The following is a 27,488-nucleotide window of genomic DNA, read 5'->3' as shown; positions in this document are numbered from 1 at the left end:
TGATGGCATGTGCCTGTATTCACAGCTACATGAGAAGCTGAGGCAGGAGAATTGCTTGAACCTGGGAGGCAGAGGTTGCAGTGAGCCGGGATCACGCCACTACACTCCAGCCTGGGCAACAGAGCGAGACTCCATCTCAAAAAGAAAAAAAAAAAAAAGTTTGTGGCAACCCTGCATTGAGCAAGTCTATTGGCACCATTTTTTGGCCAGCCTGTGTTCATGTAGTGTGTCTATATCATATTTTGGTAATTCTTGCAATATTTCAAACTTTTTCATTATTATCTTTGTTATGGTGATCTATGACCAGTAATTTTTGGTGTTACTAATGTAATTGTTTTGGGACATCATGAACTGCGTCCATGTAAGACAGCAAATTAAATTGATAAATGTTGTGTGTGTTCTGACTGCCCCACTGACCGGCTGTTTACCCATCTCTCTCTCTTTTCATGAGCTCCCTTATTCCCTGAGACACAATAATTTTGAAGTTAGGCAAATTAATACCCTACCTCTAAGTGTTCCAGTGAAGGAGAGAGTCACACACCTCTCACTTTAAGCCAAAAGCCAGAGGCCAGGTGTGGTGGCTCATGCCTATAATTCCAGCACTTTGGGAGGCTGAGGCGGGCCGATCACTTGAGGCCAGGAGTTCAAGACCAGCCTGGCCAACATAGTGAAACCCCATCTCTACTAAAAATACAAAAAACTAGCCAGGTGTGTTGACACACGCCTGTAGTCTCAACTACTCAGAGGATGAGGCAGAAGAACCTCTTGAACCCAGAGGTGGAGGTTGCAGTGAGTCAAGATCACGCCACTGCACTCCAACCTGGGCGACAGAGTGAGACTGTCAAAAAAAAAAGCCAAAAGCTGGACATGATTAAACTTAGGAAGGCATGTTGAAAGCTGAGATAGGCTGAAAGCTAGGCCTCGTGTGCCAAACAGTTAGCCAAGTTGTGAATGCAAAGGAAAAGTCCTTCGAAGGAAATTACAAGTGCTGCACATGAATGATAAGAAAACAAAACAGCCTTCTTGCTGATAACAGAGAAGAAAAATTTTAGTGGTTTGGAGAGAAGATCAAATCAGCCACAACATTCCCTTAAGCCAAAGCCTAATCCAGAGCAAGGCCCTAGCTCTCTTCAATTGTATGAAGGCTGAGAGAGGTGAGGAAGCTGCAGAGGAAATTGTGAAGCTAACGGAGGTTGGTTCATGAGGTTGAAGGAAAGAAGCCACCTCCATAACATGAAAGTACAAGGTGGAGCAGCAGGTGCTGCTGGAGAAGCTGCAGCAGGTTATCCGAGTCTGGCTGAGATCACCGATGAGGGTGGCTACACAATAGATTTTCTTTTCTTTTTTTTTTTTTTTTTGGAGACAGAGTCTTGCTCTGCCGCCCAGGCTGGAGTGCAGCGGTGCAGTGTTGGCTCACTGCAACCTCCACCTCTCAGGTTCAAGCGATTCTTCTGCCGCAGCCTCCCGAGTAGCTGGGTCTACAGGTGCGCGTTACCACGCCTGGCTAATTTTTTTATTTTTAGTAGAGACAGGATTTCACTACGTTGGCTAGGCTGGTCTTGAACTCCTGACCTCAAATGATCTACCTGTCTCAGCCTCCCAAAATGCTGAGATTACAGGCGTGAGCCACTGTGCCCTGCCTAGGTTTTCAGTGTGGGTGAAACAGCTTTCTGTTGAAAGAAGATAACATCTAGGACTTTCATAGCTAGCGAGGAAAAGTCAATGCCTGGCTGCCAAGGACAGGCTAGGTCTGGTGACTCACGCTGTAATCCTAGCACTCTGGGAGGCTGAGGCAGGTGGATCACCTGAGGTCAGGAGTTCGAGACCAGCCTGGCCAACATGGCAAAACCCTGTCTCTACTAAAAATTAAAAAATTAGCTGAGTGTGGTGGCACTTGCCTGTAGTCCCAGCTACTCAGGAGGCTGAGTCAGGAGAATCGCTTGAGCCCAGGAAGTAGAGGTTGCAGTGAGCCGAGATTGCGCCTGCCACAGCACCCCAGCCTGGGTGACAGAGTGAGATTCTGTCTAAAAAAAAAAAAAAAAAAAAAAAAAAGGACAGGCTGACTCTCTTGTTAGGGGCTTACACAGCTGGTGACTTTGCTGTTGAAGCCAATGCTCATTTACTATTCTGAAAATCCTAGGGCCCTTATGAATTATGCTAAATTTACTCTGCCTGTGTTCTATAAATGGAACAACAAATCCTGGATGTCAGCACATCTGTTTATAGCATAGTTTTCTGAATATTTTTAAGCCTACTGTTGAGACCTACTGCTCAGAAAAAAAGATTTCTTTCAAAATAATACTGATCAGGCCGGGTGTGGTGGCTCACGCCTGTAATCCCAGCACTTTGGGAGGCCGAGGCAAGTGGATCACAAGGTCAGGAGTTCAAGACCAGCCTGGTCAAGATGGTGAAACCCCGTCTCTACTAAAAATATAAAAATTAGCCAGGCACAGTGGCAGGCGCCTATAATCCCAGCTACTCAGGAGGCTGAGGTAGGAGAATCGCTTGAACTCAGGTGGCAGAGGTTGCAGTGAGCCGAGATCACACCACTGCACTCCAGCCTGGGCAATAGAGTGAGACTCTGTCTCAAAAAAAAAAAAAAAAAATAATCAAAATAATACTAATCATTGGCTGTGCGTGGTGGCTCATGCCTGTAATCCCAGCACTGTGGGAGGCCAAGGTGGTTGGATTACCTGAGGTCAGGAGCTCGAGACCAGCCTGGCCAACATGGTGAAACCACATCTCTACTAAAAAATATACAAAAATTAGTCGGGCATGGTGGTGCATGCCTGTAATCCCAGGTACTTGGGAGGCTGAGGCAGGAGAATCACTTGAACCAGGGAGGTGGAGGTTGCAGTGAGCTAAGATCGCACCACTGCACTCCAGGCCAGGTGACAGAATGAGACTCCATCTCAAATAATAATAATAATAATAATAATAATAATAATAATAATAACAATAATAATAATAATACTGCTCATTGACAATAGACCTGATAAACCAAGAGCTCTGATGGAGATGCACAAGGAGATTAATTTTGTTTTCGTGCCTGCTGTCTTTAGTCCATTTATGTGGCTGTGAAGGAATGCCCAAAGCTGGGTAATTTATGAAGGAAAGAGCTTTATTTGGCTCATGGTTCTGCAAGCTGTACAGGAAGCATGGCACCAGCATCTTCTTCTGGCGAGGGACTCAGGCCGCTTCTACTTACGTCAGAAGGGGAAGGGAAGCTGGTGTGTACAGGTCACATGGCTAGAGAAGTGAGAGAGAAGGGAGGTGCCAGACTCCTTTTAACTATTAGTTCTCCCAGAGGCTAATAAAGTAAGAACTCACTCATGACCACGAGGATGGCACCAAGCCCTTCCAGAGGGATCCATCCTGTGACCCACACACTTCCTATTAGGTCCTGCCTCCAACATTGGGATTGAATTTCAACATGAGGTTAGGGATCCTCATCTCCAAACCATAGTGGATAATAGCACCTATTAACTCAACATCCATTCTGCAACCCATGGGTCAAGGAGTAATCTTGACTTTCAAGTCTTATTGTTTAAGAAATGCATTTTGGGCCTGTAATCCTGTAATCCTTTGGGAGGCTGAGGCAGGTGGATTGCCTTTGTTCAGGAGTTTGAGATTAGCCTGGGCAACACGTTGAAATCCTGTCTCTACAAAAAATACAAAAAATTAGCCTGGCGTAGTGGCGGGCGCCTGTAGTCCAAGCTACTCGGGAGGCTGATGCAGGAGAATGGCATGAACCCGGAAGGCGGAGCTTGCAGTGAGCTGAGATCGTGCCACTGCACTCCAGCCTGGGCGATAGAGCGAGACTCCATCTCAAAAAAAATAAAAATAAAAAAAATAAATTAGCTGGACGTGGCAACATGTGCATGTAGTCCCAGCTACTCAGGAGGCTAAGGCAGGAGAATTGCTTGAACCCAGGAGGTGGAGGTTGCAGTGAGCCGATATTGCGCCATTGCACTCCAGCCTGGGCGACAAAGCAAGACTCCTTCTCTACAAAAAAAAAAAAAAAAAAAAAAAAAAAAAAAAAAAAAAAGAAAGGCATTTTGTAGGGCTCTGGCTGCCATAGATAGCAATTCTTCTGATCTGGGCAATGTAAATTGAAAAATTTACATTAGAAAGCATTCACTATTCTAGATGCCATTAAGAATATTTATAGGCCAGGTGTGGTGGCTCACACCTGTAATCTCAACACTTTGGGAGGTCAAGGTGGGTGGATCACCTGAGGTCAGGTGTTCGAGACCAGCCTGGCCAACATGGTGAAACCTCGTCTCTACTAATACAAAACCTAACTAGGTGTGGTGGCATGTGTGTGTAATCCCAGCTACTCAGGAGGCTGAGTCACAAGAATCGCTTGAACCCAGGAAGCAGAGAGGTTGCAGTGAGCCAAGATTGTGCCATTGCACTCCAGCCTGGGCAACAGAGCAAAAAAGAAAAAAAGAAAGTGGTTTCTTAAGATGGAATCTAGTCTTGGGGAAGATGCCGTGAACATTGCTGAAATGACAAGAAAGTAATGGCAGTGGTGGGCCATCTGGAGCAACCCCTGCTCTCACGCCGGGTGCAGTGAGGTGGCGCAAGCAGTGATGGCAGGAGCAGCTGTGGGAGCAGCAGTGGCAGCAGTGGGTCCCCTGTGCCCTGCATTCCCTGGGCAACTGACTGCACCGCCCCCATCCTTGCACAGCCAAGCAAGACCCGCTCCCAGGCCTGGAGCCTTGCCGCTCCAGACCCTGGCTCCGTGTCAGAGCTCTCACCCACTGTCACTGTGGGGAGGGGTGTGCAGAGGAGACAGTCAGTCCCTGGAGCCTGCCCCTGGGAGTCTCCCAGAGCCCACTGCCCTGGGAGCCACCACAACGGGGCCAGGCTGAGTTGCCTGCTGGTGGGGAAGCAGCATGATTGGGCATGGAGGTGCAGGCAGAGAGGGGCCCCAATGTGGAGCTGGGCCTGGGGTGATGCTGCACTTGCATATGGAGTGCGGGGGCTGGGCCTGTGATGCAGAGCTTGGGTTATGCTTCAGGGCCCTGGGGCAGGAAGTGGGAACGGCATTCACTTCGGGGACCTGGACTGTGGTGCGGCCACCGCACCCACCCTGCTGATGGCGCCCTTTAAACTTTGGGCACCGACAGGCATGGGAGAGAGGCCAAGTGGGGGCTGAGGATAGGCTGGCACAAACAGCCTGGATGCCATGAACAGTGGCAGGAGACAGACAGGCTTCTGGGTAGAAGGGGTCTGATTCCCGGTGAAGCCTCACCTTCAAATCGGGGAGGGCCTGAAGCCTGGGGGCCGGCCGGCCAGTCCTGAGGACCAGAGAAGAAGCTTGTGGTGCTTTTCACTGGCCCACCCATGGACCAGTCAACACACACTTCCTCCACTCTGAGGCCCATAAAAACCCTGGACTCAGCCAGACTAGAGCAGAGGACAGAAAGATGACAGGATGACCAGCTGCAGAGAGGCTACCCTCTCTGCTGAGAGCTGAACACTCACTGGGATGACCTGGCTGTGACTTAATAAAGCTCCTCTTTGTCTTGGTCACTCTCCATTTTTCTGCGTACCTCATTCTTCCTGGTCACAGGGAAAGAACTTGGGACCTGCCGAATGTCAAGGCTGAAAGAACTGTAACACAAACGGCTGAAACATGCTGCTTCTTGCCACGTTGCCAGTGAAGGGAAGGAGAGAAGAGCTGTGGCCCTTTGGGGAGTCCAGACCTGGGAGCTCCCTGAGTCAGGGTTATGACTCCCTCTTTGGGGCCCTGCAGTTCCTGGCATCACCAAGCTTCCGGGCACCACTGCATTCCCATGTGCCAACCAGGCAAGCTGCTTGAGGTGCGCTTGGTCCAGGTGCAGCCTTGCAGAGAACCAGCACCTGTGCCAGCATCTGGAGCTGCCTGCCCTGCAGCAGCAGCTGGCATGTCTGACTGTGCAGTGGCCGAACTGCACGCTTGCTCACACACCGCTCGCTGCTCCACACCAGGCTTGTCCTTGGCAGGCATGGGAGCTCCAGGCTGGTAGCATGAGCCAAGTGCAGCCTGCCAGGCTGAGTGGGTGGAACGAGCCCAGTGAGCCCCAGCAAAACTTGGGCAAAGGTGCCACAAGATACAGAGGTTTCTGGCTAGAAAAGGGATACCGCAAAGATCCCGTAACAAAAGGATTTAGAATATTCCATAAACTTAGTTGATAAAACAACATAGGTTTTAAGAGGACTGACTCCACTTTTTTTTTTTTTTTTTTTTGAGATGGAGTCTCGCTCTGTTGCCCAGGCTGGAGTGCAGTGGTGCGATCTCAGCTCACTGCAAGCTCTGCCTCCTAGGTTCATGTGATTCTCCTGCCTCAGCCTCCTGAGTAGCTGGGACTACAGGTGCCTGCCACCATGCCCAGCTAATTTTTTTGTATTTTTAGTAGAGAAGGGGTTTCACCGTGTTAGCCAGCATGGTCTCCATCTCCTGACCTCGTGATCTGCCTGCTTCGGCCTCCTAAAGTGCTGGGATTACAGGTGTGAGCCACTGCGCCCGGCCTGAGTCCACTTTTCAAAGTTCTACTGGGCTGGTCCAGGAGATCGAGACCATCGTGGCCAACATGTTCTCCCCATCTCTACTAAAATACAAAAAATTAGGCTGGTGTGGGGATGCACACCTGTAGTCCCAGCTACTCAGGAGGCTGAGCCAGGGGAATCACTTGAACTCGGGGATGGAGGTTGCAGTGAGCCAAGATCATGCCACTGCACTCTAGCCTGGCTGACAGAGTGAGAGACTCTGTCTCAAAAAAAAAAAAAAAGAGTTCTACTGTGGGTAAAATGCTATCAAACATTGCATGCTACAGAGAAATCTTTTTTTTTTTTTATTTGAGACAGGCTCCCACTCTGTCACCCGGGCTGGAGTGCAGTGGTGCAATCACAGCTCACTGCAGCTTTGACCTCCTGAGCTCAAGGGATCCTCCTACCTTAGCCTTTCAAGTAACTGGGACCACAGGCAAGTGCCACCATGAGTAGCTAATTTTTTAATTTTTATTTTTTGTAGAGACAGCATCTCCTTATGTTGCCCAGGCTGGTCTGGAACTCCTGGGCATGAGCGATTCTCCCACCTCAGGCTCCCAAAGTGCTGGGATTACAGACATGAGCCACAGTGCCCAGCCCAGAGAAATATTTTGTGGAAAGAAGAGTCAATTGATGTGGTCAGTGTCATTGTTGTCTTATTTTAAGAAACTGCCACAGCCATCCCAGCCTTCAGCAGTCGCCATCCTAATCAGTCTGCAGGCCGGGCGGTAATCCCAGCACTTTGGGAGGCTGAGGTAGGCGGATCACCTGAGGTCAGGAGTTCAAGACCAGCATGGCCAACATAGTGAGACCCCATCTCTACTAAAAATACAAAAAATTAGCCAGGCGTGGTGACGTGTGCCTGTAATCCTAGCTACTTGGGAGGCTGAGGTAGGAGAACCACTTGAACTCGGGAGGCAGAGGTTGCAGTGAGCCAAGATCGTGCCACTGCACTCCAGCCTGGGCAATAGAACGAGACTCTGTCTCAAAAAGAAAAAACCCCAAAAAACAACATGAATCAGTCTGCAGCCGTCAACATTGAGGCAGGACCCTCTGCCCGCAAAAAGAATACCACTCACTGAAGGCTTAGATGATTGTTAGCATTTTTTAGCAATAAAGTTTTTTTTTTTTTTTTTTGAGACGGGGTCTTGCTCTGTCGCCCAGGCTGGCGTGCAGTGGCACGATCTCGGCTCACTGCAAGCTCCGCCTCCCGGGTTTATGCCATTCTCCTGCCTCAGCCTCCTGAGTATCTGGGACTACAGGTGCCCACTACCATGCCCGGCTAATTTTTTGTTTTTTAGTAGAGATGGGGTTTCACCATGTTAGCCAGGATGGTCTCGATCTCCTGACCTTGTGATCCACCTGCCTTGGCCTCCGAAAGTGCTGGGATTATAGGTATATACTTTTTTTTTTAAGGCATAATGCTATTATACACTTAATAGACTACAGTGTAACTTTTACATGCACTGGGAAACCAAAAAAATCATGTGAGTTATTATAAAGTGCAATGTGTGCTTTGTTGCGGTGATCTGGAACCAAACCCGTAATATCTCTGAGGTATGCCTGTGTGAGCCTGTGAAGCCTTCACCACAATTGAGACCGAGACCGAGACCGTGAACAGACCTGTCACCCTGCTGAGACCCTCTGCTTCTCTGGTCCCTCCCTGCCCCCAGGCAACCTCTTACCTGCTTTCTGTCACTATAGTTTGTGTTTCCTCCAAGTTTATAAACATGGACTTGCACAGTATGTTCTCTTTTTGTCCAGCCTCCCTTGCTCAGCACGATTACTTGGAGATTCATCCACATGGTTGCATGGATCAGTCATTCATTCTTTTCCTTTTTTTTTTGAGATGGAGTCTCACTCTTGTTGCTCAGGCTGGAGTGCAGTGGGGGCGATCTCAGCTCACTGCAACCTCCACCTCCCGGGTTTAAGCGATTCTGCTGTCTCAGCCTCCTGAGTAGCTGGGATTACAGGCTCCCACCACCATGCCTGGCTATTTTTTTTTTTTTTTTTTTTTTTGAGATAGAGTCTCGCTCTGTCCCCAGGCTGGAGTGCAGTGGCGTGATCTTGGCTCACTGCAACCTCCTGAGGTTCACCATGTTGGGGATATCTCGTTTCTACTGATCTGCCCACCCGGCCTCCAAAACTGGTTACAAGGTGGACCACCATTTTTTTTTTTTTTTTTTTTTTGAGGCAGAGTCTCTTGCTCTGTCCCCCCGGCTGGAGTGCAATGGCATGATCTTGGCTCACTGCAACTTCGGCCTCCCGGGTTCAAGGGATTCTCCTGCCTCAGCCTCCTGAGTAGCTGGGATTACACGCATGCACCACCACGCCCAGCTAATTTTGTATTTTTAGTAGAGATGGGGTTTTTCCATGTTGGTCAGGCTGGTCTTGAATGCCTGACCTCAGGTGATCTACCTGCCTTGGCCTCCCAAAGTGCTGGGATTACAGGTGTGAGCCACTACACCTGGCTGATAATTGCTTTTAGATGTTACTTTTGTATTTTCCTAATGTGTAATGATGTTGAACATCTTTTCTTTTTTTCTAGAGGTGGAGTCTCGTCTCGTTGCCCAGGCCAGCCTGGAACTCCTGGGCTCAAGTGATCCTCCTGCCTCAGCCTCCCAAAGTGGTGGGATTATAGGTGTGAGTCACTGCATCTGGCCTTTTTTGAGACAAGGTCATGCTCTGTCATCCAGGCTGGAATTCAATCTTGGCCCACTGCAGCCTTGACCTCCCGGCTCAAGCGATCCTACCACCTCAGGCCCCCTGAGTAGCTGGGACCACAGGTGCACTGTAGGGTCCAGCCCCACAGGGTCGGTGGGTTTTCTCCCCATGTGCGGAGACGAGAGATTGTAGAAATAAAGACACGACAAAGAGATAAAAGACAGCTGGGCCCCGGGGACCACTACCACCAAGACGTGAGTGGCCCCGAATGCCTGGCTGCGCTGTTATTTATTGGATACAAGGCAAAAGGGGCGGGGTAAGGAGTGTGAGTCATCTCCAATGATAGGTAAGGTCACGTGTCCACTGGACAGGGGGCCCTTTCCTGCCTGGCAGCTGAGGCAGAGAGAGAGAGAGGGAGAGACAGCTTATGCCATTATTTCTGCATATCAGAGACTTTTAGTACTTTCACTAATTTTGCTACTGCTATCTAAAAGGCAGAGCCAGGTGTACAGGATGGAACATGAAAGCAGACTAGGAGTGTGACCACTGAAGCACAGCATCACAGGGAGACGGTTAGGCCTCCCGATAACTGCGGGAAAGCCTGACTGATGTCAGGTCCTCCACAAGAGGTGGAGGAGTAGAGTCTTCTCCAAACTCCCCCAGGGAAAGGGAGACTCCCTTTCCTGGTCTGCTAAGTAGCAGATGTTTTTCCTTGGCACTGACGCTACTGCTGGACCACGGTCCGCTTGGCAATGGGCGTCTTCACAGACGCTGGCGTTACCGCTAGACCAAGGAGCCCTCTGGTGGCTCTGTCTGGGCATAACAGAAGGCTCACACTTGTCTTCTGGTCACTCCTCACTCACTGTGTCCCCTCAGCTCCTATCTCTGTATGGCCTGGTTTTTCCTAGGTTGTGATTATAGAGCGAGGATTATTATAATATTGGAATAAAGAGTAATTGCTACAAACTAATGATTAATGATATTCATATATAATCATGTCTATGATCTAGATCTAGTATAACTCTTGTTGTTTTATATATTTTATTATACTGGAACAGCTCGTGCCCTCAGTCACTTGCCGCGGCACCTGGATGGCTTGCCGCCCACAGTGCACACCACCATGCTCGGCTAATTTTTTGGATTTTGGGTAGAGATGGGGTCTCACCATGTTGCCTAGAAGGGTCTCCAACTCCTGGGCTCTAGCCATCTGCCCACCTCAGCCTCCCAAAGTGCTGGGATTACAGGTGTGCACGACCGCGCCTAGCCAAAGGTCATTTGTTTTTTTCACGTTGAGCTCTGAGAGATCTTTCTGGAGCCTGGATGTAAGTTTCTGACCCTACCAGCTTCCTCTAGCATGAGGCGATGAGTTTTGGTTGGGGAGAGGGATGTGGCCTCCCATTCTAGGGCACATCGATACAGAGTTCTCCTTGAATTCTCTCTTCCGAGTGCGCTCTGATGAGCTGGGCTCAGTGTGCTTTTGAGTTCTAGGTGCCTGTCTCATTTCCTACCTTCTTTCTGTATGCTTGGCTGCCTGGGCAGGTATGGGAGGGATGGGGGAAGAGGTGCTGCCATCTCTTGACTTTTTTTTTTTCTTTTCTTTTCTTTTTTTTTTTTTCGAGATGGAGTTTCACTCTGTCACACAGGCTGGAGTGCAATGGCACAATCTCGGCTCACTGCAACCTCTGCCTCCTGGGTTCAAGCGATTCTCTTGCCTTAGTCTCCCAAGTAGCTGGCATTACAGGCGCCCACCACCATGCCCGGCTAATTTTTGTAGTTTTAGTAGAGACAGGGTTTTGCCATGTTGGCCAGGCTGGTCTCGAACTCCTGACCTCAGGTGATCCACCTGCCTTGGCCTCCCAAAGTGCTGGGATTACAGGCGTGAGCCACCGTGCTCAGCCCACCTCTTGACTTTTTAGCTTCCAGATGCCTTTGAAAGCTGCAGAAAACAGGGTCATTTCCCCAGAAAAGTAGAAACCAGACACAACCTCGAGCATGTTTTTAGGGATGCTCACAGCCTACTGAGCCAGTTCTACTTTGTTTTGGGTTAGAGATGCCACATCTGCAGGTCTCTGCCAAGCTGTGTGTGTTTTTCTTTAGATTTTCGGAGTGCCTTTCTGTGGCAAAGGTAAGAGTGTTTCGAGGGCTCCTGCCATACGTCACCCGCACGGCCAGGGATGGTGTAGGGAGGGACCACGGCTTCTGGCATCCAGTTGTTTGTAGTTTTTTTTTTTTTTTTCTTGACAGAGTCCCGTCTGTTGCCCAGGCTGGAATGCAGTAATGCAGTGACGTGATCTTGGCTCACTGCAGCCTCCGCCTCCTGGGTTCAGGTGATTATCCTGCCTCACCTTCCCTGGTAGCTGGGATTGCAGGAGCACACCACCATGCCTGGTTAATTTTTTTTTCAGTAGCGGTGGGGTTTCACCATGTTGGCCAGGCTGGTGTCAAAACTCCTGACCTCAGGTGATCCGCCTGCCTCGGCCTCCCAGAGGGCTGGGATTACAGGCGTGAACTACTCCACCCTGCTTTGTTTGTAGTTTATAACAGCTTTCCTGAGCTATAACTCTATTGAGTCTACCCTTTTTGATTGTACAATTCTGCGTGAACCTTAATGGATTCACAAGGCTATGCAGCCACCAGCACGATTTAATTCCAGAGCATTTTCATCACCCTCGGAATTAACCTGCACGCATTAGCAGTCACTCCCATTTCCCCTCCTTCAGCCCCTGCCCCTCACCAGCTGACTTTCTGTTTCTGTAGATCTGCCTGTTGTGGACATTTAATATACACGGAATCAGATGGCGTGTGACCTTTTGCGATGGACTTCTTTCACCCAGCATGGTTTCAAGGCTGGTCCGTGCATTACTGTGGATCTGTAGGTCTTCATTTTTTTATGGTCAGATAATATCTCATTGTATGGATTTATCGTATTTTGTTTACCTACCCATCCGTGGTGGACACCGGGTTGTTTCCATCCTTGGGTGGTTGTGAATAATGCTGCTATGAACATTTCTAGACATCTCGTTTTGTCAGTTAAAATGATTTTTAATTTAGTAGATGGGAAATAGCACCTTGTAGTTGTTTAACTTTGAGATTATTTACTCATAAGGCTAAGCTGTCTTAGAAGTGCTTCCTCTTTGCGGGACCGTCTGGTTGTGGCTTGAACCCGTGTTGCTGTGGAAGCCTGGTAGGTCCTCACTGATTTGGGGTGGGTGGTGTGCCTAGCACACCTAGGCTGGGACCAGCTGGAAGGGTTGCTTAGGGAGGCAGCAATGCCCGCCTGGAGAGATGAGGCCAAGTCCAAAGGGCACAGTACTGGGGCCCAGCCTCATTCCTTGAGTTCCATTTGGCTGCAGCTTCTGGAGGGAGCCGACCGGGGACGTGGGGAGACGATGCTCCTGCTTCGGAGAAGCTTGTCACCAAATGTCCTCAGAAAGGAAGTCGACAGGGCCTGTTTTGGGGAGAAGGCCAAGCAGTGAGTTGGGAGCTGAGAGGAACTATGGGCTATTTGGGGTCAGGGGAGGGAAGTGTGTTTGGGAGGATCTGTCCTGTGTGCCAGGGTGGGAGGCGCTGTGGCTTCAAGACCCTGGCCCTGGGATGCCGGCTACTCACGATGATGGGCCGAGATGGGCAGCCAGGGGGCTGAGGAGGCTGATGGCCTGGGCCTGGGTGGGGAGGGCTCAGGGAACATTTTCAGCCAGGGTTAGCTGCCAGGCTTGGGCCAGACTCAGCCCTCTGACCTCCAGGCAGACATTTTGGGTCGGTGGGATCCCTTTAGAATCCCCTCCTCTGCTGGCTCCCTGTGGGACCCAGTGCGTGTGGGGTTTGTAAGCTGAAAATGTCTTTCTCTTTTTTTTGCACATAGGTGAGAGGACTTGTCCTTTTAGGACTTGTTATTTTTGCACACAGGTGAAAGGACATCCTTTTAGTAATAATTTGCCTATTTAACTTTTATCAGAGTGACTTCCCAGGCTCAGTGCCTGCCAGCTGGTTAGACAGAATAAGCCCAGGCTCTGGGAGTTTGATAAGGGCCTTGATAAGGGCCCTCTGTTCCAGTGGAAGTGGCCTCATCAGCCCTCTCTGCCCTAACTTTCTCTTTCACAACTAAACATGTGAAACTTGCCCAGAGGCTGGGGGCCAGGCCAGGCCCTGAGAGGACCCTGAGAGGCCGGCAGGTCCAGCTTGGTTGAGTGGGCTGTGCGGCCTGCACTCTGGCCGGGGACTTTCCATTTCCTGCTGGTCACAGGATTCCTGGGGGGGGGCAGCACTGGGGGAGGTTGTGGTGATAACACATCCCGCCTCCTGCACTGGGCCTCCTGTAGCCTGCACCCTGGCCACTGTGATTGTTTGGCCTCTTTCTTTCTTCCTGACACCCAGTAGAAGGGGAGGCAGAGTGAAGAGAGTACGGGCTGGGGGGCACAGGGCCCACAGGTGGCAGCCGGCAGCCTAAGAGCCTGCGGGAGTGGAGGAAGGGTAATGGAGTTGCTGAGCCCCAAGACAGGCATGGCACCCTCTGAAGTGGGGGTTGGGGGAAGGAAGAGGGGGAGGGGGGAAGGGGGAAAGGACAGGGGTGTGTGGCCTGAGGAGAGGGGAGGCTGGACCACCTGTCCACTTTGCTTCAGCCAGGGAGCTGGCCCTTGGGACAGGCTTTAGATGCCAGCTCCGTCAGCAGGATGCAGGCTTGGACCTGCTGGAGTCCTTGCTGGCCTGTGACCTTCCTCCCCTGTCTACGTTTCAGGGAGCTCTAGAAGGCGGCAACAGGGCCAGGCCTGGCTTTGGCTGAGACCCTGGAGAAAGACTAGGGGGCTTTGTGCCCTGTCAGAGAAGGCAGAGCCTCACAGCCACTTCCCTGAGGCCGCTCAGCAGCGGCCTCTCTGCCTTCCTGATCTCCTGGCATGGCAGCCGGAAGAGCTCACCGAATTACTTCTTCTGTAATTATTTATAAAGCAAGGTTTCTATGGTGACTGGTTTCTGGTAGACGCTCTGGATTGGCGAGGCAGCCTCTTCCTGGCCAGATTGGGCAGCTCAGGAAGCTGGGGGTGGGGGGTGCTGGGGGTGGGCGGTGCTCCCACCAAGCCCGGTGTGGCGGGGAGCTGGGACAGTCCTGGGTCAGGCACGCACTCTGTGATGCTTCCCTGCTCCCTTGCCTTTCTCTGCATCTGATCCTGGGATGTCCTAGCCACCATGGCTTTCCAGCTGAGCAGGTACTGCCAGTCATGGGCATGTCCAGGCTGTGCAGGGGCCACTGTGGGTGGATTGTTTAGGGACATTTGGAAGGGAGGGGTGGGTAGAGGGGACTCAGCCCCTGTGCCCAGCAGGCTGGTTGGTGTCATGCAGCCAGGAAGGGCAGTAGGGCACCCAACTGGCCTGGCTGTTACTGACCCCCAAGATTAGGTGGTCAGCCAAAGCCGGGACAGGAAGTGCAGGCCTGGGTGAGCTGGGTTCCCCTGACAGGGACCAGGGCACTCCCCTGCCTGCTCTAGTCCCCAGGGAGGAAGGCACCTGGTTTTCTTTCTGGCCTTGCTCCTGTGGCTTCCCTCTGCTCCCGCCAGCTGGACTGGGTTCGCTGCGGTTTTCCAGTGCTGCTGAGCTTCCTACCTGTGGTGGAGGGGGGGGTCTGTGGGCTGCACAAGGAGCCTCCTGGGTCAGTCCCCTGCTCCTGTCCAAAATGGAGGCTGGGAGCTCAGGGCCATTGTTGGCCTCTTCCCCCGTCCTGCTTGGGGGCCTGGAAGTGCCGCTGGAACTTTCCTTGGCACAGCCCTTCCTCCCACCCTTCCCTCTTCTGGAGATGCAGGGGTGTGTCTGCGGGTTGAAGGGACTTCGCCGGAACTGCCTCAGGCAGCAAGTCAAAGAGGAGAAGCAGGGGCCGGGCTTGGTGACTCACGCCTGTAATCCCAGCACTTTGGGAGGCCGAGGCAAGTGGATCAACTGAGGTCAGGAGTTTGAGACCAGCCTGGCCAACATGGTGAAACCCCCGTCTCTACTAAAAAATACAAAAACTAGCCGGGCATGGTGGTGCACACCTGTAATCCCAGCTACTTGGGAGGCTGAGGTAGGAGAATCGCTTGAACCCGGGAGGCGGAGGTTGCAGAGAGCCAAGATCACGCCACTGCACTCCAGCCTGGGTGACAGAGTGAGACTCCCTCTCAAAAAAAAAAAAAAGAAGAGAAGCAGGGCTGCTTGAGCTTCCGTTTGGCATAGTCCCCCATGGAAAGAGGAGGCGTTCACATGTGGCTGTGCCTGGACTTTGAGGCCCCACGCTCATCCATGCGCCTGTTTTGTCCCTCAAGCCTGCCTGGTGTGAGGCCCCCGCCCCCCATGCCATAAGGAGACCTGCTTCTCCTTTCCTTCCAGGAATGGCAACCTCTGTCGCTTGTCTACTCCTGGCCAAGGCAGCCTCTGCTGAGCTCCTGAAGGAAGCTCCAAGTGTCTGCGGGCCCCAGGTGGTGGCCCCCAGCCATGAGTGGCAGCTGCAGCCCCATGATTGGGGACAGTCTGCCCAGACACCTCTGTCCCACCCAGCTTTCCAGCTGAGGTGAGAGTGGAGCACACGCACTTGGTGCTTGACCTCTGGTTTGAGGCCTTTGTCAGAAGGGGGCGGTAATGAGCTACCTGCCCTGCAGGCCCCGTGTGGGCCTGACCCGCCTATACCCCAGACCCTTACCTGGCTGTGCACCTTCAGGTGGGCACTTTAGCTTCCACTGTGGAGTAAAGGAAGCAAGGCTCACCTACCCCTGGTTACCCTGGGTTTCCACGCAGTAATATTTTCATTTTAGCACTGACTTTTTTTTTTTTTTTTTTTTTTGAGACAGAGTTTCGCTGTTGTTGCCCAGGCTGGAGTGCAATGGCGCGATCTTGGCTCACCACAACCTTTGGTTCTTGGGTTTAAGCAATTCTCCTGCCTCAGCCTCCCAGGTAGCTGGGATTACAGGCGTGCGCCACCATGGTTGGCTAATTTTGTATTTTTAGTAGAGACGGGGTTTCTCCATGTTGGTCAGCCTGGTCTCGAACTCCCGAACTCAGGTGATCCACCTGCCTCAGCCTCCCAAAGTGCTGGGATTACAGGCATGAGCCACTGCGCCCAGCCATGAAAGTATAGTCGTCATCGTCCTTTTTTTTTTTTTTTTTTGAGACAGAGTCTCACCCTGTGGCCCAGGCTGGAGTGCAGTGGTGTGATCTCGGCTTACTGCAACCTCCGCCTCCTGGGTTCAAACAATTCTCCTGCCTCAGCCTCCCAAGTAGCTGGGATTATAGGAGCCTGCCACCACGCCCAGCTATTTTTTTTGTATTTTTAGTAGAGACGGCGTTTCACCATGTTGGCCAGCCTGGTCTCAAACTCCTGACCTCATGATCCGCCCGCCTCAGCCTCCCGAAGTGCTGGGATTACAGGTGTGAGCCACTGCGCCTGGCCAGCACTGACATTTTTGTGTCAGAGTCAGAGACACTGGTGACACTCCCAGCTGGCCGTGTGCTGGGCTGTGGAAGGGGCAGGCAGGATTCAATGCCCTGCAGGGCTGCTGCCAAGGTCACCGCACAGGGGCCTGTCCAGGGCTGGCCAGGTGTGGGTGGCGGGTGCTGAGCAGGGCTGAGGGTGCTGAGCGGGGCTGAGGGTGCTGAGCGGGGCTGAGGGTGCTGAGCGGGGCTGAGGGTGCTGAGCGGAGCTGAGGGTGCTGCCGCTGCTGCCTCGGGGCTCCCCTGTGCCACTCAGTGCTGCTTTCTTTGGGAGCATCAGAGACCTCCGGGCATGGCCACAAACCAGGTGGCAGGTGACAACCGGAAGCAGTTTCCTCAGGCTGGAGACCCAGTGGTGGGCAGGGCCATGCTCCCGAAGGTTTGACGGGAGGCTGCTCCCATCTCTGCCTTCATCTTCATCTGGACCTCCCGTGTCTCATGTCGAGACTTCCCTGTTCCTATAAGGACACCAGTCATTGGGTTAGGGCCTTCCCTAAGGCACGGCAACCTCGTCTTGATTGTATCTGGATGCAAAGAACTCTTTCCAAGTAAGGTGACAGTCATAATTTCTGGGAGTTCGGTCTCAAACATATCTTTTGGGGGACACAATTCAACCCAGTACTCAGGCTCCATGTGGCTTAGGTGGGACTCCACCTTGAGAGGACCCCAGGGCACAGGAGGCATGGCCAGCCCTCTAGGTGAGGCCAGGGGACAGGAGCAGCTCCTCTCCCTGCCAGGCTCCCCTTGATTGTTCCAGGCGCCTCACTCCCACTGCGGAACAGGCTCAGGCTGTCCTGCGAGGAGGTGGGCTGGACCCCAGGGCTGCTGCTGTAGGCGCTCTTGGGATGAGTGCTGGCCGGCCTCTGGTGTGATGAGATCTGAGTTTTGAGCTGTGCCTTGAAGCATTTTCAAAGAACACTGATTAATTTTAACGGGTTGAGATGGTTTAAAGGTGTCCAAAAGACACAGGCATCTCACCGAGGTCCCTGCTCAGTAGCTGGTTTCTTCCTCTGGGGGCCATGGAGGCCTCTGGTTTCTCACACCTCCTTCCTGGAATGGTCGTCCCTGTGCCCCAGGTGGTCACCTTGCTCCCATGGCTCTGTGCCTTCCTGTTTTTCACCCGACAGCTGGTCTATGAGAAGGTTCCTACTCCTTGTGCAAGGCTGAGCAATATTCCAATGTGTGGCTGTTACTTTTATGTCCTTATGTGAACATCTCGGCACTGGCCCGTGTCCTGCATTATACACGGCTGTGCAGTGAGTACCCTTGCACGTGTTTGGTTTAACTGTGTGTGGAAACAGCTGTGGGGTAAATTTCTGCAAGTGGAATCCTGGGTCAGGGTGTCCCTGTGCATCTGGGGTTTGGGTGGGTGGTGCCGGGTGCCCTCTGTGAGTGAGTATTTGCTTACACTCCCCTATTCGTAAATGGTTCCCTGTCCTTCACAAAGGGTGGGTCAGGCATTGCTGGGACAGGTAGAACAGTGGGAAGGGCCAGGTGTGCCCGCTAAGCCCCAGTGCTCTGGCAGGTGCAGCTCGGAGCCCCGCAGGGCAGTGAGAGTTGAGGTGGAAAAGTTCCTGATCCCCGAGAGCTCCAGATGCCTTACTAGGAGATTGAGTCTTTATTCGGTAGATAGGAAAGGCCCTGGAAGGTATGGATAAGGCTAGACTCCTGCGTAGGAAGAGCCACTCCTGGGGCTGTGCGGTCAGGGCCAGTTAGGATCTGAGCCAAGGCAAGAGGCGAGTGCAGAGGCCACTGGGGGTGAGAGGCCAGTGCTGAGGAGAGGCCATCGTGGCCATGGGGGAAGGCCAGTGCAGAGGCCATGGGGGTGAGAGGGCAAGAGGCCATGGGGGCAAAGGCCATCAGACAGTGCAGAGGCCATGGGGGGCGAGAGGCCAGTGCAGAGGCCATGGGGGGCGAGAGGCCAGTGCAGAGGCCATGGGAGGTGACCTCCCCAAACAGTATCTGTGTGGTTCCTGGACTTCAGCCTCCCCAGCCTCCCCTCCTTTCAGGATGGATCCAGATTTTGTCTCAGCCCTGAGGCCCTGCACGACAGCTGCGTCCCTGTCTCAGGCCATCTCTTCTTCACCCCCTTTTGGGCCATGCGCCAGCTTTGTGGGGTTGCTTTCTGTTTCCGGAGCTCGCTGGACACTCCTGGCCTTGGGCCCCAAACATTCCCTCACCTCGTAGTCTTCTCAGACCTCTGCTCCTGGCTCACCCTTCAGGACTTGGCCAAGGTGTCACTTCCTCTGGGAAGCTTTCCTGGAGATTAGGTGGGGTGGCGCCCTTCTGGGAGTGGCTCCTTGACCCATGTGTGCTCAGCTTCCTCAGAGCCCTCATCATCAGCCGGATGCCACCTCCAGAGGGGACACCGGCTGAGAGTGGGGTGGCTGAGAGTGGGTTGGCAGCATCTGCGTCCATTAGCCTTGGGCCCCAGCACCTGCCACTCATGCTACAAGGACTGGACAGACATGGTTCTGATCTGGGACAGGAGCAGCTGGAACAGAAAAAGGGCGGGGCTGTGGGCCCGGGTGACATTCCAGACCTGCAGTCAGCCCCGGCCTCTGGCTGCCAGGACCCGGCAGGCGGAAGATAGAACAGGGGATGTTTGGGGCCAGGCCCAGAGAAAGAAGGCAGCCACGTAGGAAAGGCCCCACCCTGGGCAGCTTTCTGTCTTTCCTTGAAGTTTCTGGGGTCAGAGGAGGGGAAAGAAGTGCAGGATTAGCGTGTTGGGGGCTGGGGGAGGAATAACATGTCAGACTGAGCAGGAAACGGTCCTCCAGAACTGGGCCAGGCCTGTGCCGTTGCCCGAGCTGGACTGTGTCTTTCTTTATTTTTAGATAATTTTTAACCCCAGGAATCCTAGAGACAGACAAATGTATTTCTTTCTTTTCTTTTTTCTTTTGAGACGAAGTCTCACTCTGTCATCCAGGCTGGAGTGCAGTGGGGTGATCTCAGCTCATTGCAACCTCTGCCTTTCAGGTTCAAGCAGTTCTCCTGCCTCAGCCTCCTGACTAACTAGGATTACAGGCGTGTACCACCATGCCCTGCTAATTTTTGTATTTTTAGTAGAGATGGGGTTTTGCCATTTTAGCCAGGCTGGTCCTGAACTCCTGACCTCAAGTGATCCGCCCCCCCTCGGCCTCTGTAAGTGCTGGGATTACAGTTGTAAGCCACCACGCTCGGTAGCCAAATATATTTCAATTTTTCCTTTTTCTTTTGAGATAGCGTCTCACTCTGTTGCCCAGGCTTGAGTGCAGTGGTGCAATCGTGGCTCACTTGAATGTCCTCTTCCCGGGCTCAAGTGATCCTCCTACCTCAGCCTCCCTAGTAGCCACTGCGCCCAGCCTGTCTTTTAGTTTTTTAATAGTAAAGGGGGCCGGATGCAGTGGCTCACGCCTATAATCCCAGCACTTTAGGATCACCTGAGGTCAGGAATTCGAGACAGCCTGGCCAACACAGCAAAACCCTGTCTCAAGTAAAAATACAAAATTTAGCCAGGCGTGGTGGTGCATGCTTGTAATCCCACCTACTCGAAAGGCTGAGGCAGGGGAATTGCTTGAACCCAGGAGACGGAGGTTGCAGTGAGCCAAGATCATGCCACTGCACTCCAGCCTGGGCGACAGAGTGAGACCCTGTCTCAAAAAACAAACAAAAAGAATAGTAAAGAGGAACATGAAGTGCTTTCGGTACCCGTGTCTTTATTAGAAATGGGATCATGAGGTCAGGAGATTGAGACCATCCTGGCCAACAGGGTGAAACCCCGTCTCTACTAAAAAATACAAAAAATTAGCCGGGCGTGGTGGTGGGCACCTGTAGTTCCAGCTACTTGGGAGGCTGAGGCAGGAGAATGTCATGAACCCGGAGACGGAGTTTGCAGTGAGCCAAAATCGCGCCACTGCACTCCAGCCTGGGAGACAGAGCGAGACTCCGTCTCAAAAAAAAGAAAAGAAATGGGAAAACAAAGTCTCCAGTGAGAGGCAGCAGCTTCCCTGGCTCCCCTGGCTCTCACCCCTGCCTGCCTTTAGACGGAGGCAGACGTGACCCTGTCCTGGGATGGACACACTTGGCCTTGGCCAGGCCATGGGGCGGGGCCTGAGAGAGTGACAGAGCTGTTTATGGGTCCTGGAGGCTGGCTGGGCCCAGCGGTTCCTGAGCTGTTTGGAAGGAATGAGGGAGGTGGGGAGGGGAAGAGGGAGGGGCCAGGTGTGGAGCAGCTGGTGGTGGTATGCAGGACAGGAAGGAATTCCAGCTGAGGCCGGGACTCACTGGCTGCCCCGGCTTGGAGGGAAGGTGTCTGATTTGGGGCAAGGGGGAAGGGGTGAGTGAGTTGGGCTTTGAGCCTCCTGCATTGGAGGTGACAGCACAGTCCCCAGGCAGGAATAAGGTCCTGTCGGGGAGAGGGTTGTGTCTGACCTTGAGGGCAGGGGCTGGCTTCCTGGGTGGTTAGTTGGGGAGTTAGGATGGTCCTTGGTGCAGGACCTGAGGTGCCGAAGACAGGCGGCCAGGCCCGTGGCAGCCGGCTGGCGTGCAGTCTGCAGTTCCTGGCATGTACTCCTGATGGCACAGCACCAAGTGCCGAGTCCTCACTTTGTTGCCAGGTGGCTCGAGGCTCTTCCCCGGGCCTCAGGCACTGTCCCTGGCCTTCTGTCTTAAAGGCTACTCGCTTATCTGTCCTGTCTCCAGTGCCCACCACATGAAAGCACTTCCTCCGCTGCTCTGCAGCCCTTGGCCCGCGCCTCCTCTCCCTGGCCTTGTGTCATTCCTGGGGGCCAGCCTGCTGTGTGTGGCTCCACTTCACAGACAGGCAAATTGAGGCCTGCAGCAGTCATTCAGGCTGCTCTGGAGGCCGGCTCTGGTGCTCCTGGGAAATGCTGGGCTGATGTTTCCTCACTGCTCTAGAACCAGGAGCTGGGCCCTGCTCTCCGCACCCACCCACAGCCTTGGCTAGTGCCCCCAGGACAGGCCTGTGTGGAAAGGGACCCTCTGCCCGCTGCAGCTGGTGCGGGAAAGGCTCCTCCTACTAAGCGGAAAACAAAGGGAAGAGGTTGATAGAATCGTTTTGTGACTTATAGTTGGCTACCTCGTAACTCAGACAAAAAAAACCCAAAAACCTTTCATAGAGTAAGTTCAATTTTTAAAAACAAAGGTATTTTAAAATGAACACTCGAGAAGCCAAATGAGGTTTCTTGTGTGCTCTGGGGATCCCCTGGCCACTGTGTGTCATGCCGTGCCAGCTGCTCCACAGGCACTGTCCCTGAGCCTCCCGCGGAACCTGGGGCCCTGCCTGACCTCAGGGCCAGAAGCCAGTTGGCCTAAGTGGGCCCTGGTTTGCATAACAGACTCACCCAGGGTGGAGGGGTGACACTGGGGATGGGCAGCATTGGTCGCTGGGGGACATCCGTGGTCATTTGTTCTAGAAGTGGCATCCTGTGGCCAGATGTTGGGTTTCTTGGGGTTTCCAACCAAGTTGGCTAAATACTTACCAAAGAGGGAAAAATTTCTCCTGGTTAACATGTGGACTATCTACCATGTACCATGTGCCAGTGCTGTCGTGGAGTGAGCGCATGATCTGCGGGATCTCCCACAGTCATGCGAGGGAGGCAGTGCTGTCGTTCTGCCCATTGTACAGATGAGCACATGGAGGAGTGAGGGTTCTGACAGCTTGCCCAGGTTACCCAGCGAGTAAGAGCCAGAGCCAGGAACGCTCTCAGAGAGTGACTTGCTCAGCCTTGGAGCTGCTAGAGGAGCAGAGAGGAGATGCAGACCTGGGGAGACGCTGCTCCTGGTGCCCCCACACTGGCCAGCAGGGCCAGGCAGGCTGCACGAGCTGCAGGTGGATGCTGGACCCTGGACCTGTGCCCGCTGCCTGTCACTCGTCTCCAGGCCTTGTCCTATGAAGGCGTCTTTCATCAGCTGGGTGCTGTCTGGGAAGGTGCCAGGCAACTTGCACTGGTAGGACTGCCAAGCTGGTTTGTTGGGATTCCAGAGATTTCGTGGAGCTCCCACACTGCCGGCTGCTCACGGCAAGGATGAAGTTGTTCCTCTCTGGGGAAGTGAGGTGGTGTTTCCATTCTTTCTGACCTGGGAGAGCTCCCTGCCCTCAATCCAGGGCCTGACTCCACACTGCCACTGGGACCCGCAGAGGAGCTCAGTGCGCGGTGGGCAGGTGCTCACCTGCTGACAGGGCCTGGAGTCTTGAAGCTGCAACTCATGTCTAGTTCTCAGAAGAGCCGTGGCTGCCTGGCTCCTCTGGGACTCCTGATGGGAGTGATGGCGGTCCCGGGAATTTGCTTCTAGGGTCACAGTCTGTGTGTTGGTCACTGGGAACCCCAAGGGCTGAGTCACCACCTCCCTGCCATGTGGCTTTGCTTAAAGGTCTTCACCATCAGCCCTTACCTGCTAGGGGCAGTCCAGGGACATGTGGCTTCAGGGGGAGAAAGTGCCCCTCTGCACTCCTTCTCTCTCATGGAAACAGCATCTCAGGGCCCCTTCTGTGGCCTGGCAGATGGTGCCCCACCTTGACGAACACACCGCCTAGGAAGAGCCCAAACATGGGGAAGGTTCTCTTTCCTCCGGGAGCCATTGAGCCCTTTGGGGACCTTCTCCCCTCCTTGGATTGTGACCGTTGCACAAATGGCGTCCTCTCCAGAGGCCTCATCCTGCTTCCCCTCTGCCCTAGGATCATGCGGCCAGATGATGCCAACGTGGCCGGCAATGTCCACGGGGGGACCATCCTGAAGATGATCGAGGAGGCAGGTGCCATCATCAGCACCCGGCATTGCAACAGCCAGAACGGGGTAAGGGTCTGGGCCCCATATCTCTGGGCCCTGGAGTCCGCACTAGTGTGGGTTTAGGACAGGAGTTCCCTGGGGAGCCAGGCCTGCAGCCTTCCCTCCCCTTGTGCACTGGGCCTTGGGAACTTTGGGGGAAGTGGCCCAAGCAGTTCTGCACTGGACCCTCAGAGCTATGCTTGGTTTTGGCCTCAGCCAGGAGGTGTAGGAACCCACCAGAGATGAAGCGTCAAGCAAGCTGACAGGCCCTCCCTCCACCACTCCCCGCCATGCTGAGTCCCCCGCCAACCTGGCCCTGATCAGAAGCACGCCCTGCCTGCGTGGGGTGGAGTTTATTGTGATGACCAAGAGCTGAGACATAGAGGCCAGACAGCAGATGTAGGGGAGGTCCCACCTCTGCCCTGACCAACCCTGGTGGCCATGGCCACTTCCTGGCTTTGAAGCTCACAGGCCTGGTACCACTGTGCCCACGATGGGGGCAGCTCTCCACCTGCCCCAAAATTGTGCAACTGGGGAGGGCCCTGTGACCCTAAAGCTGGGGACAAGGGGCATGGTCTCTAGTGTCAGCCTCAGGGCTGCTGTAGGACATTCGGCCATCCCCAGCCCTGGGGAGGGGACATTTTCTCTGAAGGTCGGCTGTAGGGGGGAGCCAGCCCTTGGGTGCTGAGGACAGGGCATCTGCCTTGGTGCCGCAGCTGCAGCCTCTGCACTATGGGGCTTGGTCAGCACACCTGCTGTGGCCTCCAGGGAGGCAGAGAGGAGGAAGACTCAGCCCCAGCTTGGAGAGTGGGAGTGTGAGGTACAGGTCCCCACCATGGGCACGGGCATGATGCCACTCTATCAAGAGGCCAAGTGGAAGCCACGTCAGAGACCAGGGACCAGCGGAGGCGCTGTGAGCTCCAAGCCACACTGGTGAGATGCAGGAAGTGGCTGCTGGCGCTGTCAGCCTGGGCTGCCGGAACTAAGACCACAGGCTGCTGGCTTGTGAACAACGGAAGTGCATTTCTCATAGCCCTGGAGGCTGGAAGTCCAGGATCAGGGCGCCGGCAGATTTCGTGTCTGTTGAGGGCCTGTTTGTTTCCTGGTTCATAGACGTCACATCACTTCCTGTGTGTCCTCACTTGGTAGGAGGGGCTTTCTCAGGCCCTTTTATAAGGACACTAATCCCATTTGTGAGGGCTCTGTCCCCATGCCCTCATCACCTCCCAAAGGCCCTGCCTCCTACTTCCATTCCCTTGGGAGTTAGGATTTCAATACAGGAATTTTGGGAGGACACAGCCATGCAGAGCATGGCACATGCATTCAGCCTGGAACAGTGGGCAGCGTGTGTTGCAGTGGAGGAATGGAAGCTGTGTGTGTGTGTGTGTGTGTGTGTGTGTGTGTGTGTGTGTATCTGTGTATGCATATGTAGAATGAACCAAGCCACAGTAAGTGCAGATGGTTGGACGTGGATGTGGGGGACGTCGCGTGGTACAGGTTCAGGAGTGGGTTTGCTGGCAGCGCCTGGTTTAGGAGGGGCTCACTGGCTGGGCTGGGGGTAGATTGATTCTTTGGACCCAAGGCTCCGGTGCAGTTCAGTCATGTTCAGAGAGCACCCTCTGGTGGCTATGGGGAGGATGGGCCTGAGCCTGACAGCCTGGGGCCGGGTGAGGGTCAAGTCCCAAGTTCCTGTTGCACCCTTCCAGAGAGAGACAGTGAGGGTCCCTGGCACAGGAGCATGGACACGGGGAAGGAAAAGCCCCCAAGATGGGGAGGAAAGATAAAGGAGGGGCTTGGGAGGCCAGAGGGTGATGCGGTTACTCAGAAAGAATTGTGGAATTATTTTGCTGCCATTTGGTCAGCACTTGGCATTCTGCAAAGCTCCAAAATGCTTTAGGAGCTAAAGTTTAGCTCATGGAATCCTCACAACACCCTGGGGAGGTAGCTGTTCTTGTTTTTTTGTTTTTTTTTTTTTTTTTTTTCTGAGACAGAGTCTCACTCTGTCACCCAGGCTAGAGTTCAATGGTGCGATCCCGGCTCACTGCAACTCCTGCCTCTCAGGTTCAAGTGATTCTCCTGCCTCAGCTTCCCAAGCAGCTGGGATTACAGGTGTGTACAACCACACCTGGCTAATTTTTTTGTATTTTTAGTAGAGATGGGGTTTCACCGTGTTGGCCAGGCTGATCTCAAACTCCTGACTTCAAGTGATCTGCTCACGTCGGCCTCACAAAGTGCTGGGATTACAGGCATGAGCCACTGCACCCAGCTGCTGTTGTTATTTTTATTATCCCAATTGCATAGATGAGGAAACTGAGGTACAAAGAGATTGAACACTTGTTTGAGGCCACCTGGGGAGGCAGATGGTAGGTCTGGGCTGTGACTATGCCTCGAAGCTGTGCTTTGAACACTTGCCCCTCCTTGCTTCTCCGGATCTGGGGCTGCTGGAGGGACAGTTTTGACACATTGGCTTGGAGAAGCGTCTGGGCTGCTGGTCCCCAGGATGGTGATCCAGAAATTCTAGGCTTAGGAGGGGGTCTCTGAGTTCCAGGCAGCCCCAGGGTGTGGGGGTGAGAATAGTCCTGGTGCATAGAAGGGCTTTGCTGGGGCCCTGGGTGGGGCAGGGGACCCCCCCCATCCACACTGCCCTGGTGGTGCCTTCCAGTCTGTGGATGGAAGTCCCAAGGTTCTGTCTCTGGCTGGGGCCTCTTGGCCAGCCCATTTGGATGCCTACTTGGCCTGCTTGGCCTTGATGTGCAAAAAAATGACACTCCTGTCCTTGCCCCAGGCTTGCTTCTCCCAGCCTCCCTCCCCTCAGTAAATGGTCTCTGCAGCCCCCGGGTGCTCAGGCTCAAAGCCTGGAGCCTCTGTCGGCCTCTCTCCCTCCCACACTCATGAGGCTCTAGGAGCAGATCGCACTGCTCTACCTTCCAGGAAGTCCAGATCTGAGCACAGCCCCCCAGGCTCATCCCCACTTTGGATCCAATGGTGTTGCTCTGCCGATCACCTGATCACTGCAGCAGCCTCCTGACAGGTCACCCTGCTGATCCCTGCTGCCTTGTTTGTTCTCCAGCAGTAGCCAGGGAGATGTGCAGTCACAGCACAGTGCTGCCTGCTCAGAGCCCTCCAGATCTCCAGTTGCGCCTAGAGCCAAAGGCACGTCCACACGCGTCCCTGTCTCTGCCTAGCGCGGCTCGGGGACCTCACCTCCTACATCTCTTTCTCAACTTTCCCTCTGGCCACATTGGCTTTTTTGCTGCTTCTCAGACTTGCTGGCTGCATTCCTGCCTTGGGCCTTTGCACTGGCTTTCCCCAGATATCCACAGGGCCCTGACCTCACCTCTTCCAGGCTCTACATAAACACGTTGTAATCCCAGCACTTTGGGAAGCTGAGATGGACAGATCACTTGAGCTCAGGAGTTTGAGGCCAACCTGGGCAACATGATGAAACTTTGTCTCTACAAAAACCACAAAAATTAGCTGGATGTGGTGGCGTGTGCCTGTAGTCTCAGCTCCTTGGGAGGCTGAGGCAGGAGGATCACCTGAGCTCAGGAAGGTCGAGGCTGCAGTGAGTTGAGATCACATCACTGCTCTCCAGCGTGGGTGACAGAGTGAGACCCTGTTTCTACAAAAACAAAACACAGCGTCCAGCCATGCCCCTGATGGCCTGGCTCCCTCCCTGCTTCCAGCTGCTGCTCCACTCCTGACCTGCTGTGCTTGTACAGAGTGGTAGTCCCACGAGGGCAGGCAGGACTTCTGCCCTTGGTTTCTCCAGACTGAGGCATAGAGCGTGCTTAGGCATCATCTGATGAATGCTGGGAACTCGGGCCTGGCACCGTCACTGTCACAGAGAGCTTCCACCGAGTAACCGCTTACGATGAGCCCGCGGCCGCGCTGGGGCTCACCCTTCCTCTCCCTGTGTAGTCTTCCCAGCCACCTGCTGAGACAGGCAGTGTTCTTAACCCTGTTTTAGAAGTGGGGAAACCGAGGCCTAGAACAGTTAGGTGGCTTTCCAGACAGCTGCATCCTCAGAGCTGCCGTCAGCCAGGAGATGGCCGGGGCTGGGCATGG

At 53.6% G+C, this 27,488-nt stretch overlaps 2 protein-coding genes across 4 annotated transcripts in view; both read left to right on the top strand.

The window, feature by feature from the left end:
- ACOT7 (acyl-CoA thioesterase 7) overlaps window positions 1–27,488 on the top strand; it is a 126,978-nt gene that overhangs the window by 19,685 nt on the left and 79,805 nt on the right. For 2 of the 3 annotated variants that reach the window (XM_032758739.2, XM_058444179.1), the window contains exon 2: window positions 23,330–23,447. In XM_032758739.2, the coding sequence (XP_032614630.1) occupies window positions 23,330–23,447 (118 nt within the window). Of the gene's footprint in view, window positions 1–9,159; window positions 9,179–23,329; window positions 23,448–27,488 lie in introns of those variants that run through there. The other variant, XM_058444178.1, reaches the window with a different exon arrangement.
- Window positions 1–27,488, top strand: part of NOL9 (nucleolar protein 9) — a 239,836-nt gene that overhangs the window by 185,666 nt on the left and 26,682 nt on the right. The gene's annotated exons all lie outside the window — the stretch shown is intronic.

This window comes from Hylobates moloch, unplaced genomic scaffold, assembly GCF_009828535.3.
Source record: "Hylobates moloch isolate HMO894 unplaced genomic scaffold, HMol_V3 SCAFFOLD_9, whole genome shotgun sequence".
NCBI classification, from domain to species: domain Eukaryota; kingdom Metazoa; phylum Chordata; class Mammalia; order Primates; family Hylobatidae; genus Hylobates; species Hylobates moloch.
Note: the sequence above shows the minus strand (reverse complement) of the source record. Positions and strands in the feature narration are given on the sequence as shown.